The following is a 16,432-nucleotide window of genomic DNA, read 5'->3' as shown; positions in this document are numbered from 1 at the left end:
GATGTAAATGCCTCAAATGTTCTTTCTCCAGGACCGTTCTCTTCTGAACACATGCAAGTGCTTTACATGGCTGAATTTGGGATGATGAAGCACTAAAGATGCTGTTGGGTGTTGAGATGATAGTTCAAAAAGTGAGCTTGTTCTGCGGCTAGGCAAGATAAGCAGTGACTTGAGAGCTGAGACAGTATTGTATAAATGATCTGTTTTATTCTGAAGAGAACTATTTACAAAAGAAGTAGAGCATTGTTTTACTAAAAATATGCCTTTATAGATTTTTATAATATGTATCTTATAAAAACCATACATTTATTTACATTACTGCTACATACAAAAATTACAGCACTGTGGTATATGTACATATCTATAGATACATTCTTTCTGCTTGTCCCTGCTGTGTGCTTTTTCCCTCTCAATCTAAGGGAATCGTTGCTGCAGCACCCAGACACTTCCTTTCTTGGCTTTTTGGTTAAAACAATCTTGCTTTTTATAGCCGAGTGGGGAGTAGAGAGTTTGCCTGATGTAGAGGCATATCTGGAATTTACCATTCTAAGTAGGACAAGTGCATGCAGCTATCAAGTCCTTGTACATGCAGCACTGCCTGTAACCTCACTTCTTGCTTCTCTGTGCAAAATTATTCTGTTGTCATTAATTGATCTGTTGTTCATCTCAACGGCAAGTTGCTGATCTAAGTTTGTATTAAGATAAAGTGCTAGTGACTTGCCTTTCATTTACACTCGCTTGTTTCTTGTTTTACAGTTTTTTCCCTTGCAGAATTGACTAAAAGGAGATTGATCCCTTTTCCCTTAGGCTAGCATAATAAACATTTGTCCAGTAACCTGTTACTTAACTGTGGGAAAGTTCTTTGTAACCTTAATCTCAGCAGGCATCTCTTCTCTGTGCAATATTTGAACAGTGACTGTGCAGCACTACTGCTTTATTTACCATTATCTCAAAAGCAAGGGTGAGTGTTGTATTTAGAGCTGCTGATCCCACTCCCTAAATCTACTTTGGGATCCTGAGTTCCTGCTGGATTAATGTGCTTCCTCCATCTCATTCACTGGAGCCGATGTTTCCTTTATGTCATGTGTGTCCTAGAAGTATCAAGTATCACAAGCGGAGTGTCTTCTAACCCAGCACTGCAAGGATGATTCCAGGCTCCTGGACATGACAGGAGGCAGACGAGTGTTTTAATGACAGCTCAAGGTGGAATAGTCAGGACCTTGTTAAAACGCAACATAACAAACGAGAATGTGAAGGACTGCATTGATGAAATTTTTGAAGACAAAACAACAAAACCTAGCTGCTATGTTAAGGCAGTTTCTGTTCCTGTTGAGTAGCAGCTCAGCACAAGGAGGTCTCCTTTGGTGTGTTGTCCAGTTCATTAAACCCAATTCTCTTCTATTTCTGGGTTTAGTAGTGCAACTAAGTCTTTAGGGTTAAGAGGCTAGTTTTAAGAAACCATACCCAACTGGCACCTTAGAACATGCTGACTTTCCTCTTGCAGTCTCTTCCATCACTGTTAATAAATAAATAAAATTGCAATGGGATTAAGGTAGGTTCCTCCTTAAATGAAGAGATGTGCTGTGCATTTCCATTGCCTACCCCTGCAACTGAATGAGTCGCTTCCCTCTCGGCAAACATGGAGCAGAAGGCACCTTTCTTCATCTCATTACTGCATCTTCATTGGATAACTTGAGGCCCTTGCCTTAGGATTGCATACATACATCCACACATCCTCATGGGGGTAGAGTCCCACACAGCTGCTGGGCATGTGGCTTGAAGAGAGGGGTTGGGGCCTGGGAAATGACAGCTGACAGCAGAAAAAAGGTCTGTGAGGACAAAGATGTTCACGTAGCTCTCCCACAACAAGCGGAGCGTAGTTTTCAAACAGGGTATAAGACAACTGTTCACATGTATCACTGGCTTCCATGAACCCATGCCTAATTTTGCAGGTTAATGCATATGGGCATAACTGAGTCCTGACAGCCCGGGATGCTGAGTGTGTGCCTCGTGGCTCTGCCCTATTGGGAGTCACAACATAGGTAAGACGGGAGGATGAGGACTTGCCATCCTGAGAGCGTGCTTGGCACTGCACTAAGTCCCTTTCCCTCACTTGCATAAGCGGATACAAGCAGATACTCAACAGCTGAGCATTGCCTAGAAAGGAGAGGCCAAGGTTTGGTTTCCTTCCCTGCCTGTGAGACTCCAGACTCCTTTCCCTCTAAGCATCAAGCTGTATTGGTGGTGCTTTACCTAAGTATTTCCTGGAGCAGGATCTGCACTCCAGGTGTCATTGCTTTCAAGTAAATGGGTTTTACCACTCAGCTTTTTACCATCATTTTAAATCCCAAAGAGTACTTTGCTCCTTGCAACATGGAGCTACCTCAGTGCAAGATGATTTCATACCAGTGTGGTAGTTTCATGCTAACAAGGAAATATGGGAATGCTCAAATCTTTGTAGGCAGAAAGGATATTTGTACTGAGGTATTATGGATGTTCTATCCCATAGATAAGTTAAATAATAATAAAAAAACCCAAGCCATGAACCTCTTACCTGCTTCTTAGAAGGTATTACCTAATTCTAGCAGAAAGCTTGTTACTGTAAATAGTGAACAGAGATAGCAGCTCCCAGTAGGATGGTGTTTTAGCACCTAAGTTGCTGAGCAGGGCAGAGCTGACCGCGTACCTAGCTCCGTCTCCTGTGGGACAGTGTAGGTGGTAGCCTCTTTAAAGCGACGGGGAAACAAATCAGGGCCTGTGGGTATCGTGAGCTGGGAGAATGTGTGAAAATTGCATGACAGCAGCAGGACATCTCTGAACTTAGGCTGGCATTCCTTGCTGCTTGATGATGGTAGACTGTGTTAAAGAGAAGAGCTGTAAGGTGCCCATCCAGTGCGTAGGGAAGGTCCCTACTTAAGAATTCCAGGATTTCCAGCATCACTGTGTGCATATACCAAATAAGCTACATTCCTTCTCCTTGATCAGGTCATGCTTACAGCAAAGCAGGCTCTGATCATCTTCGGTCAAAAGGATATTTGGCTACTTGCTCGCCAAAGAGCTGAGTAGTAAATGACCTGCAGGCAGGGACAAATACTCATAGTTTTCGTCAGGCCATAGCTAATGTTACTGCGTGGGGCAGAGTAAGCTGCAGAATTTTCAGAGCTTTGTAGACACACTAATTGCCTTTGGCTTTAGTGAAGGTAGATGCCTGCGTGCTTTCTGAGGAGCAAGTCTGCCAACCCAGCCTTAAAGACCTACTGACATCATTACGGGTAGGCTTTCAATGAATTATTAGTTAGGCTTTTGAGGGGCCTATCCAGTTAAAATGACAGGTTTCTTACTCTGTTTGGGAGGGGTACCTGGCTTTGGGGAAAGGTATGTGACATGCTGAAGCTCCACAACTACCTTTGGCCATTGGAGGGACAGTAGGTGCCCCAGGACTGAACATCCACAACTCTTACCCAGTTTGTAATCTGTTACAGATTGCCAGTCTCTTGGGGAGAAATCCTTAACATTCCATGTAACTACAGTCTCTGCAGCTCTTCTCTCTGTAACAGGGGGGAGCTAGAGAAGACAGTAACATCAGCAATCTTACATCTGCCCTGATCTGCGAGGAGCCTGGATTCACAGCGAGGGAGATGGCGCCCATGCAGGATCTGCAGTGGGGGCTCAACTTCCACCATGGAGAAAGCTACACTTGTCAAAACATGGCAAGGCTGGGGCCAGAATGACTCCAGTCTCAGTGGGATGGATGAAGGATATCACGGCTGCCAGGACCAGAGGGCGGTGTAAGTGACTTCCCTCTCTTCTCTTGCATTCAGCCCTCTTCTTCCCCCTGTGCTTGCTGCGATGGCAGTTCTCAATCCCCTGCGCTGCTTTGTCTTGGGGCTGCTTACTTCCTTCTCCAGCATGAGAATGCTTTTAAGACAATCAGATTATTCTTCACAGCACAAACTGGACTGTGTCAAAGCGCCTAAAATATACCCTGAAGTTTATCACTTCACTTAAAGAATAGGAAAAGTTTCTTTCTATTAGTATCACATTGTCAATTTGCAAATCTCCAGTTCATGTAAACATTTGGTTCAGACCAGGTGCGGTGTAAATAGTGCAGAGTCTCAAGGGTTAACTCCTTTGCCCCCTTCTTTTTTCTTAGTGGATCAGAGTTGGGTCCATCAGCAAGCTGGGCAGCTGCCCCACTCTCCATCTTGAAGCAGGAACTGTTGGAGAGGTTTCTCTTTTTCATATTAATTTTTCTTGAAAAAGGAAAAGAGGCGGTTCCCTTCTGCCCCAACGGGCTCGTCCCCCTGCTGCTCCGGCCTGAACACGGGGGAGGGTCTGGCACTCCGCTTTGTGCCATAGCCACTGGAGAAGGAATAAGCAAGCTGGCTCCATTCCTTCGGGTGTTTGTCCATCAGCTGCTGGTCAATGACCCTGTGCATGTCATCCTGCAGCAGAGGGAGAGGAGAGGATTGTTAGTGGCGGCTGATACTCAGAGGGAGTTCGCGCAGCGACGTGGCTGAAATGGGTGTGAAATGTGCTGTGATGAGATGGAGAAGGGATGACAAGAGTGGGGATAGGTCTAGCTCCCCACCTGGCAACAGACTTAGCCTTGCTTGCTTCTGTGAGGCTTTTTAATGAGCGAGGAAAGTAAATCACACAGTTCTGAGAGGTAAATTGCTCAGGTGGTCTTGCAGAGGAGCATCGCACCTGCTTGGGACTCTGTCACACCCCTAAACTATGTTTCTCTGCTGTCTGCAGCTTGCAGATGTCCCCTTTGGGGGGAGAAATAAATAAAAAAGAACTAATGCAGCTGAAAGCAAATGCCAGAAAAGGTAAGGATGGTCTATGTGCTTGCCATATGGAGCAGGCAGGCATGACAGAGCTGCCTGCACAGCCACTGTTAGTGGGGCTTCCTTGGGGAAGGTGCCGCCAGGAGCCGAGGGGCTGGGGCCAGGCGTGGGCCCACCAGATCCCAAGTGGGTTTTGCACCAGACTTACCAAAGAGAACTGCACTCATCCCTTAGACCCGCTTCTTCCTCTAGAGCCAGCAGAACAGTGGGAGCTCTCTGACAGACAGCTTGGCATGAACAACTGCACGGTGGTTTTTTTAGATGTACCAGAAGCACTCTGGTTTCATCCATGTTTGTAGCACAGTGAAATTGCTCTACACAAATAATTAGTCAGTTCCATTGCTGCTGATGACATGCTAATGTGTTCCTTGAAAATCTGGCTATCAATTCTACAAATTTTAAACCTTCAGCTCCATTATTTCTGCTACAATTTCATATTATACTGTAGCTTAGTGAAAACTTGTGTACACAAACTAGCCCCACAGGAGAAATCAACCATTCTCCAGCGGTTTGGTCCCTTATGAGCACTATCTGGTGAGAACAAGGATGCCCTGGATGGGCTGTAGTGGTGGAAGTGCAATTCATTCAGTACCTTGTGCAGGGCAGCCCATCAGGGCAGCACTGAGACAGCAGGGAAGGTGCTGCCATCACCCAGCGGGTGCCCCAGCTGCTCTGTAGCTCCATGTGGAATAAAATAACCAACGTGGAGTGGAAACGTGAACAATAACTAATCTCTTGTTGCAGCATTTTCTGCAGGGAAAAGGATTGAGAGCCATGGCCTGGACCATATTTAGTATGGGGAATTTTCCTGGGGGAGCAGGAGGGTGCAGAGCTACGTGGACTGGGGAAACTTTGGATCTTTTTAGAGCAGGGCTGGAAAGGGGAAAGGCAGAGGGAGAGTTGAAGAGGTTAAGGTAAACATCAGCATTAAGGTGAAACACGTTTCTAGAGGTGAAGCTGCCACATGAAAACATATAGCACTTGGATTTTGAAGGCACCTCTTCTAGCAAATGAGGTAGGCACCCAGGCTCCAGCACGGCAGATCTGTGTCCTTGGTTAACCATATAACAAGGGATGAGTATGATTTTTATATATATATACAAAAAAATATTTTATATATATGTAAAAATACAGTATGCACTATTGAGAGTGCACTACATTTAGGTCCCTGTCTGTCCAATGCGTGAATCAGAGCACATAGCACTTGCCTGTGGAGATTCAGGGTAGATGTAGGCAGCGAGGCTGGGGCAGAGCTGTGGTCCCTGCCTTGGCACTGGGCAGGGGCACAGGAGTGTCTGGGAATGCAGAGGAAGGACAAACACCAGCAATATGAGACCTGTCTGGTAAAGCAGTCCCATAAAGCTGGATAACGTGGTACTGGTGTGCTCTGGGCATTCTGGGCAGGAGTTTCTGCTCTTTGCAGAAGGGGTGAGGCTGAAGGAGGTACAAATGACATGTATCCTCTTCGCGAGCCGAAGCTGGTCTCCCTTGCATGAGATAAGGGTTGGAGCTGCACAAGGCGACCTCGGAGGCTGGTGGCTGTGGCTGTGCAGGCTGCAGCGCTCTGCTGGCATTGCAGCATTTTCTAACCTAACGATGCCCCTTTCGCTACTGCACTGAAGCCACTGAGTTCTCATTTCAGAGAGGCAGCCCTCCACTTCCAAGTTTGCTCCATATTCCTTCCCTACTCCCAGTAACACCCTTCCTGTCCCCAGTCAGATAATGATGAATACCAGTGGGGGTCAGATTAGGCATGGGGGTGGTGAGGTGCACATCCACTCCTGTGCTAGGCTCGGATGCGTGCAATTTTGCTTGTGGCATATTTTATAGACTGTATGATTATGTGCTTACAGAAAACTGTAATCTTGTTGATGGTCCTTGGTAAAGTGCAGCCTAGAAGTGAGCAGGAGCAGAATTTTATCAGATTAACGCCTCCATTTATGCCCAGCTAAAGCAGAGAATCTCATCCCATTTTATCAGAAACACTCAGCTTTGCAAAATAGTTTCTGAAATACATAAATCACCTGACTTGTTTTGTGCCTCTGCAGTTGAGCTTCTGTTCTGGGGACTCTAGGTGCTTGGAAACTATTTTGCTACTGCGTAATAACACTTTAGGTCAGTATGTTGGAGACAATTTTCTGCAGTGCTAGCGAGTCTGATCCTCATCTCAGACAACTGGTGGGAGCAGGATTGGGGATGCTATACTGCTGCAATTGGATGACATAGTGTTAATTGAGAAAGCAAACAAACACCTGCTGTTAAAACCCTAAGATGGGGATATTCCAGCACTAAATATGAGTGTACTAGTAAGTAGGTCTCAATTTATACCACCCATCCAAACTGAAGCAGAACTTGGATACAGAGAGCTCCTATGCAGAGCACTGAATGTCACTTACTGCATACAAGGCTGAGAAGTATAATCGCAGTCTGTATTTCAAGAACTTTTCCAGATAATAGATATGCCAAATACAGAGGATTAATGATACGTGCGCCTCAGCCTGGCTTTCCCTGTGGTGACCTGGGGGGTAAAGCCTCACCATGGGGTGTAGGATGCTGCCCCTCGTGCCTCGGCCTGGTGCTGGGGTGTGTGGTATATGTGTGTGCAGGATATCAGTGGGTGATGGAGACCCCCCCACTGGCCTCTCTTGCCAGATGACAGTGAGGACAGAGACGGATGCAGGTGACAGTGGCAGCAAATGGAGCAGGTGAGGGGATGGTGGGTGCTTGGTGAGGGTGCAGGGAGCTCACCTCAAAGGCAGGAGGGGTGTACGACTAAAGCTGTTGGTACAGGAACTGAGAAAGGCCACTAGATCAGAAACCAAAGGAGCCAGATAGTAAAAAGCCCTGAGGAAGCAAACTGTAAGCAGGAGAAAGAAAAAAAAAAAAAAAAAAAAAAAAAAGAAAGAAAAAGAGAAACGAAAACACAGTGGAGTTGAAACAGGAGCAAGGTTGTACGGGAGAGGTTTCTACCGGTCAGGCTGGTTGTTAGTAGAGTTGGGGTCTTGTATGGTCTGCAACACATTACTAGAACTGGCCTGGACCTTTTCTTTTGTATCTGCTTGTTTTCTATTAAAGTAGCTCTCCCTTGGTGCTAGTTTCCAGGAGGAGAGAGCTTTGTCTGCTCTCAAAGGCTCTCTGCCTTTACATGGGTTTTCCCAACTGGCCCCAAGTAGGGCATCTCCAGGGCAGCTGCTGAACTGCTGTGGGTTTGGGGTTTTTTTACCTTGGTGGAGAGCTGGGATTTTAGCTTCTCCATCTTGCTGGATCTTCCAAGTTGGAAACAGTGCAGCTGTACCATGAAACAATCACCACAATCTCTCTGCCTCCCACCTTTCTGCTCCATCACGGAAATGCAAGGATGTGCTGTGCCTGCATGTCCCCAAGGCTGCGCCTGCCCAGGGGTATCTCCTGCATGGACACCTTCCCTCCCTTGGCCACAGCAGGTTGCTCTGCAAAGTGTATGTTACCCATGCTGTATGCAGCCATGAGATACAGTTTGTTTCTCCATTTTAAATGGGCGTTCTTGTATAATTAATTAACAGTTCACAGCTGAAAGGCTTTGAGCAGGGAAGGGCTGTGTTTCACCCCTCTGAGCACCACTGCATCACTGGCTTCTGCCGAGCCAAAAGCAAACGCTCCTATCTATGGGTGTTCAGGCTGAGAATGCAGCAAACCCACAGGAACGGGCAAAAGTCTCCCAGAGGTGCCTCCTGGGCTATGTGCCACCCAGACCCTGCCCTGTGGTGACTGGGGGCTGCTCACCTGCCAGGCCTCCAGCTGCTGCGAGAGGTTCACCTTCTGCTGGATGGCGTCCAGTAGCTGGCTGTTGAGGGACATCATGTCAATCTTGCACTTGGCCAGCTCCACCTCCACCGCATTCTTCCTGGGGGGAGAGTGAGAAATTGGGGCATGTGACTTTTCTTTTTTTTTTTTTTTTTTTCTCCAAAGGAAGTGTTAAACATATCCTTGAGGAGAAGTCAACAATTTATTTCATTGGCAAGTCCCCAAATCCTAAGCTGGTCATCTCCATTGTATTCTGGGCAATCTATCCATCTGAAGAGTGGGACAGAACCGTAGACATCATTACCATAAAACCAGCAGATTTCTGGTAAGCACACTATGAAGAATACAGAAAGGTATTCAGATACACTGGCGTGTAAGATAATACAGTGTGCCTGGACAATGTGCAGGTTCTGCCATTAAAAATAGAGATCTACAACGAGGTAGAATCTACATGTAAATATTTTTTCCTTTTCTTCTGTTTACTAATGCATAGGAAAGGAAATGGTATGTGCTAAAACCCAAATGATCTGTGCCTGATGACTTGATCAATAAGTTGCAATATAAAACAAACAAACAAAAAACCCTCAAAGAGTACAAGTCTGCTTTCAGTTGGGACTTGGATTGAAGGAAGGAAGAAATGAAGGAAGAAAGTTTATCACAGCATATGCTTTTTAAGAATGACAGACTGTTAAAATTATTTGAATTAAATGTTACACTTTAAGGAAAGCTCCCAGTTTCAATGGGGTTGTGCCGGCCCTTGGGAACACCACTGCTGTGTTTTTTTTCCAGGCATTTGATGGCCACTGGGCATGTGATGCCATGGCCAAGGTTGCCCAAAGGGTTCTGAGTGCTCAGTGGCTGAGATGTTCCAGCTGCTGTTGGCTAGTGGAAAGAAATTGTCCTCTAGGAAGGAGCAATCTCCTAAGCTGCCCAAGCTGGGAAATGCTGCTCACCATGCTGGGAGCACACAGGTGAGCACAAACCTTAAGTTTTCAATTAACTGCTGTGTGATGGGTAACTGTAACATGACTTGCTGGGAACTATCTTTCCTTGCAAACAATTTCAGGAGAAATAATTGCATCTTATTAAGTGTAGCTAATTCATTGCCTCCTAATAGCTCCCTTGTGCTCCCCTGCAGAAAAAGCTATTTAGGAATTTGTGTTTATATTCCAGGTAGCGGTTGCTTAATACCTCCTATTATAGGATCCTATTTTCCTGTTGCTTCCCGTGTGGCTAAACTTCAGCTTCAAGCTAAAAATTTTCCATGCCAGATGTCTGCCTCAGGCAGTGATTTTATTTCTGTTCAGAGTTAGGGCTTTTTTTTTGGGAGGGCTTCAACAAAAGTGATTTAACCCTTGAGGTGTGAGGTGGGAAGCATATCACGAGCCTCCCAGGTGGCTCGCTGCCTGGCAGCAGTCTGCTCAGTCTGTGGAGGGATGCTTTCATTTCTAGCAACAAGACGCTCTTGTCTGCTTTCACTTGCAGCCACTTTCTGCTCATTAATCACCCGCCACTCACCCATGCACACTTGTCACGTCCCCCTTTCTCTGGGCTCCTGCCACTGCAGGACAGTCAGCCGTAAATATTAGTGCTTTGTCCCAGCAGGGTCATTAACCGCCGTGGAGAAGCTGTACCCTTCCACTCCCGGCTGTGGGTTTGAGCACCTTAAATAGCCTTTTGTTGTGAAGCTCCCCATCGCTGCCTGGATATTACCGGGGGATTTATCGCCGCAGCAGCGCGTTGCTATAGCCACAGCAGAACCAGCAACCCACACGCACTGGAAATGTCAGAACCACCTCTCTGCACTTAGCAGTGCAGCTGGGATGCTCCTGATTTTTGCCAACAGATGGAGGTGTTACAGAGGACAGCGATGGGAGTTTGGTAGCTGGCTACCCGGGCGAGAGCAGCATGGATGATCCAGTCGCTTAAAAAAAGATGAAGGGATTGTGCATGCTGATTTAGCTCCCCACATCCTCAGAGGTGCAACGCTCTTGTGCTCCTCCTCTTGTGCTCCTTGAGTATTAGGCGTTTCCATAAGGAGACGGACTGGTGGTGTCCTGGCCCATCTGCTTATTGAAGAGATTATCAGATGTATCCTTTCTATGTACAGCACAGTGGGACAAATGTTTCTGCCCCTCTCCTTGGGGCAAAGAGTGCTCAGGGCAGTGTGGCAAGCCCAAGAACAGAGCTGGGGAAGGGGGTACGGGGCAGGTCTGCAAGGAGGATGGGGAAAATAAAGAGTCAAAACGGTGGGAGAATCCTGAAAGGAGAAGTAGAGAATTACAGGACTGGAGATGCAAAAACGACCCTGGGCCAAGAAAGGAGAGTGAGTGACCAGGGAAATGGTTTAGGGAAGAAGCCTAAGCAGGGCTGTAATGGGGATGGGCAGGAAAGCAAGGTTGTGTGTCTGGAAGAGCAAAAGTTCAGTTCCCTGAAGTCCTCTCTGCCTTGCTGTGTGACTCAGACCAGCATTAGGGATGGCAAAAACATGGTTCACAGCATCCTCCTAAATGCCCTCAATCCTGCCACGGGGCAGCTCTGGAAATCGGCATCTGCTGCCCTGCTCCCAAGCTCCTGGAAGCATCTCCCAATGCCAGCAAAGCTAAGACGCACTCCATCACTTTGTAACAGCTACTGAAATTCATGGAGGGTTGGAGAAACCCACCCTGGAGGCATCTTCTGCTAAGGGACTCTGTATCTGCTAACTCAGCCTGGCTTTGGCTGTTCATACCACTTACTTGGCAATGGCCTCATCTCGGTCCCTGATGGCCTGCAGGAGCCGTTCACTTGTCTCCTTGTCTTCAGCAGCACCTCGCAGCCGATCCCGTTCCTCCTTCAGCGTCGTCATTTCCACACTCAGTAGTGTGACCTGTGGGCAGAGGGAGGGCGTGAAACCCAGGGTTGTTCAGACAAATTCACCACGAGTGGGGGCAAAAAAACCCCACGTGGGTCAACCTGGAGGCTGAGTTCCCCTGCTTGTAGAAGAAGCTGTATCTGCTGGGAGGGTGCTGTTAGTGCTGCTGCAACCTCCCCATGAAATGTGCCAGCTCGCCCCGGGATGCTGGCAGTGCTGCTCTGAGCAAGATGGGTCACCAGGACGGCCTCAGTAACTTGCAGCAACAGCACTGAAAGCTGTGCAGTTGTGCAGGACAGGACCTGCCTGTAACTTTGCTGTCACTATGGCATCAGCACTGAAATATTGGCCCTTTCCAAGCAGTTTGTCTTGTGCGCACATCCTCTGAGCCTGCCTGTTGTATTCTGATCTTTCCATGGTTAAATGATTGCAAACATCATTTAGCAGCAAATAGGATTTTTTTGGAGGGGGGGCATTATGTCTCTTGAAGTAGTATGAAGCTGAAGACAAAGGATGTGAAAATTCCCTTTCATGCCATGGAAGGTGTTACTGGCACGTCTTACAATTTTAATTAGACTTTAAAATATGTACGGAGTCTTAAATAGTCTGAGAAATGATCTATCGTTTTGGTCCTGTGCAGAGTGAGTTAATAGGGTGTGAAATCATGCAAGGATTGCATTAGCACAGCTTTGCAATATTTCATACACATTTAATTTCTTTGTCTAGGGCACACACATGCTCTGTTACACTACTCCACTGCCTGGAAACCCTTCCAGCATTTGACCCACCTCCTTTCTCTAAATGCAGCTCAGTAGTGCTTGAATCCTCAAAGAAATCTTTAAATAGAGGGCAGACAGTCAAAAAGGGCTCATCACATCAACAGCGTGGGAGGATCTGCCGTTAGCATGGCATGGCTGGGTCGCGGCGGGAGGAGGGTACAAATGCTGTGTGCTGGGCTGCCAGGGAATTGGGGAGCTCTGCCCGAGCTGTGCCCTCCTGCAGTCCAGAATGGGATGCACCTCAGAGCAATGATGTGATGGAGAGCAGTGGTGCGAGCTAATGTGAAAGGTGCTGAGCGCTTCTGCTGAAATCCCAGAGACAGCGGATCAAGAGGCCAAAAAAACTGCATTTGGGGATAGGTTTGGGGTTTTAACTGCTTTTATCCGTGTTTCAGGTAAGAATGGGATTCCACAGAGGGAGGAAACAGACGAGGCAGGAAGGCGTGAAACTGCTTTCCAGTCTAGACAGAGGCAGGGGTGATTCCTGTCTCCACCAGCTCACCTTGCTCTCAGGCAAGAGCATTGACAGATCCCAAAAGCTGTTTAGGAGGAGTTCCCCTTTTATTGTATCAATACCAGTGACAGCACAGAGGGATGCAGAAGCAGCAAAGCACTGCTGCCCTGGGTGGACCAGATTTCCATGTGCCTTGATTTTCTTTAGTACTGAACTGAAGACAATGTTGCCTCTTCTAAGGGAGATGAGAATGATTATTAACCTTGAGCAAGTGTGAGGCTGGGTTATGGGCAAAAGCTGCGGGAGACATGTATTTGCTGCGTGAGGCTGGAGTCCTTCTCTGAGAGCAATGTCTGCTGCATTTGTAGTTATGCCCCATCTTTCTCCATATAACACAGAGGTGTGAGAAGAAAGTAGAACTGCAGTCTTCCCTTTGCTCCCTAAATATTCAAAGCTTTGGTAGTCAGGGATGCCTAAAAGCAGAGATGGGAGTCCAGACTTGCGATCCAGGGCATGTCCTCTGGTCCTTCCTGGTTGGGGAGTTTGGGAAGACCAGCCACAGCAAAGAACAACCAACTGCTGCTCCCTCTTGGTGTCTTGTCAAGGCCTTGTGTGCCCAGGAGCAATGGTAAGGAGATGCTGCGTCCAGACAAGCAGGTTGGTGTACGGATGGTCACTCAAAATCTGTGAATAAGCCTCTAATGATCTCTGGCAGCACAGGACTATGGTAGCATGGCCAGAGGAGCATCTGTGCTCATGTCTCACTGGGGGCACAGGTATGGTCCCCCAAATGTGTCTCTTGTGGTGGCCACATTGCTGACAGGAGCAGTCCTTGGGGAAGGACAGGTACCAGGGCTTTTCCCTTGCTGCAGTCTGCCTCTGATCGGCTGCTTTGTTCGCAAGTCTGTTTCCCATCCTCATACACATGCAGCCATCACTGCCAGGGGTATTTAATGATGCTCTCACTCTTTGTCATTCTGCCCTGTAGTGGGAACTCTCATAGCCCTACAGAAGGCTGTCAGACCCCAGGTTGTGCTGACTTTCTGAACAGGGATGTGTTTTCTCTTCTCCAAAGGGGTGCGGCGAAAGGGTGATACAGCACTGCTGGCAAGACCAGCCAAGGGCATTAATCCCATTCCCTGCTCCAATGTAGTTGGCGCTGCACAAGAAGCTACGCTAAAGACTGCTTCTGCCTTCTCCCTTCCAGTGTTTGGAGACCTGCAGAGCATCTCCTTGAGTGCCTGTCTCCATTTGCTGCTTTTGGGGTAGGACCTCAGACACAGACGATGCTATGTTCAGTGCGGATGCAGTGTGATTCTGTGCTTTGGGTGTGGTGTTGGTTTCGGGGTTGGATCATTAGTTGATGTTGAGGTTGTCTTAGCCAGTCCCTGTTGGGCCTGGGATGCTGCCTGGTGCCAGGCTGGCCATGATTAAGACTCTCTAGGTGTGCATTTATGAGGGTTTTGTGGTGCTGCTATGGAAGGGGAGCAAACCTTGTGCCACCCACAGCAGAGCAGCACTGTTTTGTCCATCCAGTGGTTGCATATACCCTTTATGAGGGCTTAGTGGAAGCAAGATGGGTCAGACTGGGGGTATCTGTGGGTTTCCAGCACCCGTATCAAGCAGCCTTGTACTTTGCGGTCTTCTGCTGAGAAGAATTAAAGTGAGACAGGTTAGCTGAAAAGCAGATTAGGGGAAAGATTTAAAGGAAGTTTGGCTGCTTGAGATGATGTCTGGGATGGGCCACAGACAACTTGTCAAAAACTCTGATCCTAAATGCATGAAGCATCTGCACTGGGTTTAACAGAGTCTCCCTCATCCAACCATAACTGGTTTTGGCCCAAATCCTCCTGGGTTATTGATCATGTTGATCTCTTCTATGGAAGAGGTCTTGGAGGATGAACATTGGTGTTACAAGACCACGTGTAAAGTGCAGTAATTGCTAACCTGGCTGTGCAATCGCTGCAGCTCCTCCAAACTCTGCCTCAGTTTCCCCCGCTCTCCCTCCATTAATTCCCTCAGGGCTCGTGAATCTTCGCTTGTTCGCCTGATCTGTTCCTCTAAGGTATCATCGTCGCTTCTTCGAGAGCTCTGAGAGCGGGAGAGAAATCTCTTGCTCAGATTTCATTTTAAAAAAGGCAATTGCATTAATTTGATACTGATTTGGGATAGGAGGTACTAAGCAAGGAAAAAGCAAGTGTGAATGTGGCTTTGGTAGAGTTTCAGTTTTGTTCCCGTATACCTCCACAGTGGAAACATGCTCAGCCAAGGGTAGTGCTTCTACACATGGTAAAAAGAGCATGCAGACATGTTCTCACCTTAGCATAAACCACATTTACAGAGACCTACTGACCACTTGGTAACATACGGCTACAGTCTCCATGTTTGCAGACCTTCTGCAGGACTCTCTTTTTTTTCTTTAACAAATACAACTGCATTTCTATGTTCAGCCTTCTTAACAGCTGCTACAGGTACTGAAACGAGGAGGGTGAGTATCCCATGCAGGTCTGCAGTTGCAGTTCTCGGGGACTGGGGACTTCAAGATCCAGTGGAAACATGCAGCAAGCTCTGTTACCTGGGTAAGGGGACATGCACAAGCCAAGGTCTCTCTGTGCCACCAACTTACCGTGGAGTCTGCCCCATCCAGCACATTCTGTATCAATCTTTTCAGCTCACTGAGAGCTGCACGTAGGCTGCCGGCTGGGACGTCTTTGGCTGATGAGGTTTCTGAAGACTCATCCATAGAGGAGTCTGTAGAGACTGCTGAGTCTGCGCTGTCATTTCCTCTGAGATGGGAGCAGAGATATCGCACTTGGCAATATGCTTCCCAGAGCTGCAGCCTCAGCTGGAACAAGAGAGCCTGACATTAGCCTGAGTAATCAAGGCCGTGGAGATCCTCCTTCCACGGTGAAGTGAGGCACATGATTGCCAAACCTCACAAATATTTGTCTAGCTTGCTATGTTGGTTTTGAAATGGATGCAGAGATTTACTTTCATATGGTCGAAAGGGTGTTGCTACCAGAGCTGAGACCACAACTCCAATTTTCTGGCTCTTGGTTCAACTCCAAATCCAGATCAAATGCATTAAACTCCCTCTCCCTCTGGGGCTGGTCACAGAGGTCTATGGGCTTTTCCAGGGGCCAAAGGGCAAATACCTGTTCTCGTTCTTGTTCCAGCTCCTCTGCCTCCATGCTCTGCTCTATCTCAGATAGCAGGGACGTGCTGGTTGTGTTGAAATTTTGAAGACTTCTTTCCTCACTGAGCTCTTCTACCTTCCCTTGCAGCTGCCGGTAGGACAGGCGCACCTCCTGGAGCTCCAGCTGGCTTTGGTGCAGCTTGCAAAGAAAATCAAGGAATTTGTCAAGGAAGCAGGAAAAAAAATATTAGCGGAGGTGATATGGACTGGATGAATCTCTTGTTTTGTGAAGGAGCTGAGAGGGAGGAATAAGTGTCACGAAAGAGGGTTTCCAGCCAGGAGGAAAGAACTCTTGGCTGGTATTGCTATTTATTGGAGCTTAATAATCTCCAAATGTCATTAGACACTGTTTAGACTCCAGAATATCCTGAAAGATAAAAATAGCAGGTTAATCAGCACTAAAATGAGGAACATTGTAAAGAAGTTGGGACGCAGGTAAAAAATTTGCTGAAAACAACACAGCAAGAAGTGAATCCCAAAAGAAAAGTATTATAGACATGTTTTTACAAAATCTAT

General features: G+C 47.3%; 1 protein-coding gene across 2 annotated transcripts in view; it reads right to left on the bottom strand.

Annotated features, from left to right (window-relative positions):
* Positions 1 to 2,042: 2,042 nt before the first annotated feature.
* Positions 2,043 to 16,432, bottom strand: part of BICDL1 (BICD family like cargo adaptor 1) — a 49,640-nt gene continuing 35,250 nt past the window's right edge. The window contains exons 5-11 of one of the 2 annotated variants that reach the window (XR_007506793.1): positions 15,876 to 16,055; positions 15,347 to 15,565; positions 14,668 to 14,811; positions 11,372 to 11,502; positions 8,613 to 8,733; positions 7,599 to 7,707; positions 4,352 to 4,445 (exon numbers count right to left, since the gene is read on the bottom strand). Coding sequence is in view for 1 of the 2 variants with exons in the window: in XM_049806663.1 (XP_049662620.1) it covers positions 4,245 to 4,445; positions 8,613 to 8,733; positions 11,372 to 11,502; positions 14,668 to 14,811; positions 15,347 to 15,565; positions 15,876 to 16,055 (996 nt within the window). In the remaining variant the exon portion in view is untranslated. Of the gene's footprint in view, positions 4,446 to 7,598; positions 7,708 to 8,612; positions 8,734 to 11,371; positions 11,503 to 14,667; positions 14,812 to 15,346; positions 15,566 to 15,875; positions 16,056 to 16,432 lie in introns of both variants that reach the window. The other variant, XM_049806663.1, reaches the window with a different exon arrangement.

The sequence above is a fragment of the Accipiter gentilis genome, chromosome 7 (assembly GCF_929443795.1).
Source record: "Accipiter gentilis chromosome 7, bAccGen1.1, whole genome shotgun sequence".
Lineage (NCBI taxonomy): Eukaryota > Metazoa > Chordata > Aves > Accipitriformes > Accipitridae > Astur > Astur gentilis.
Note: the sequence above shows the minus strand (reverse complement) of the source record. Positions and strands in the feature narration are given on the sequence as shown.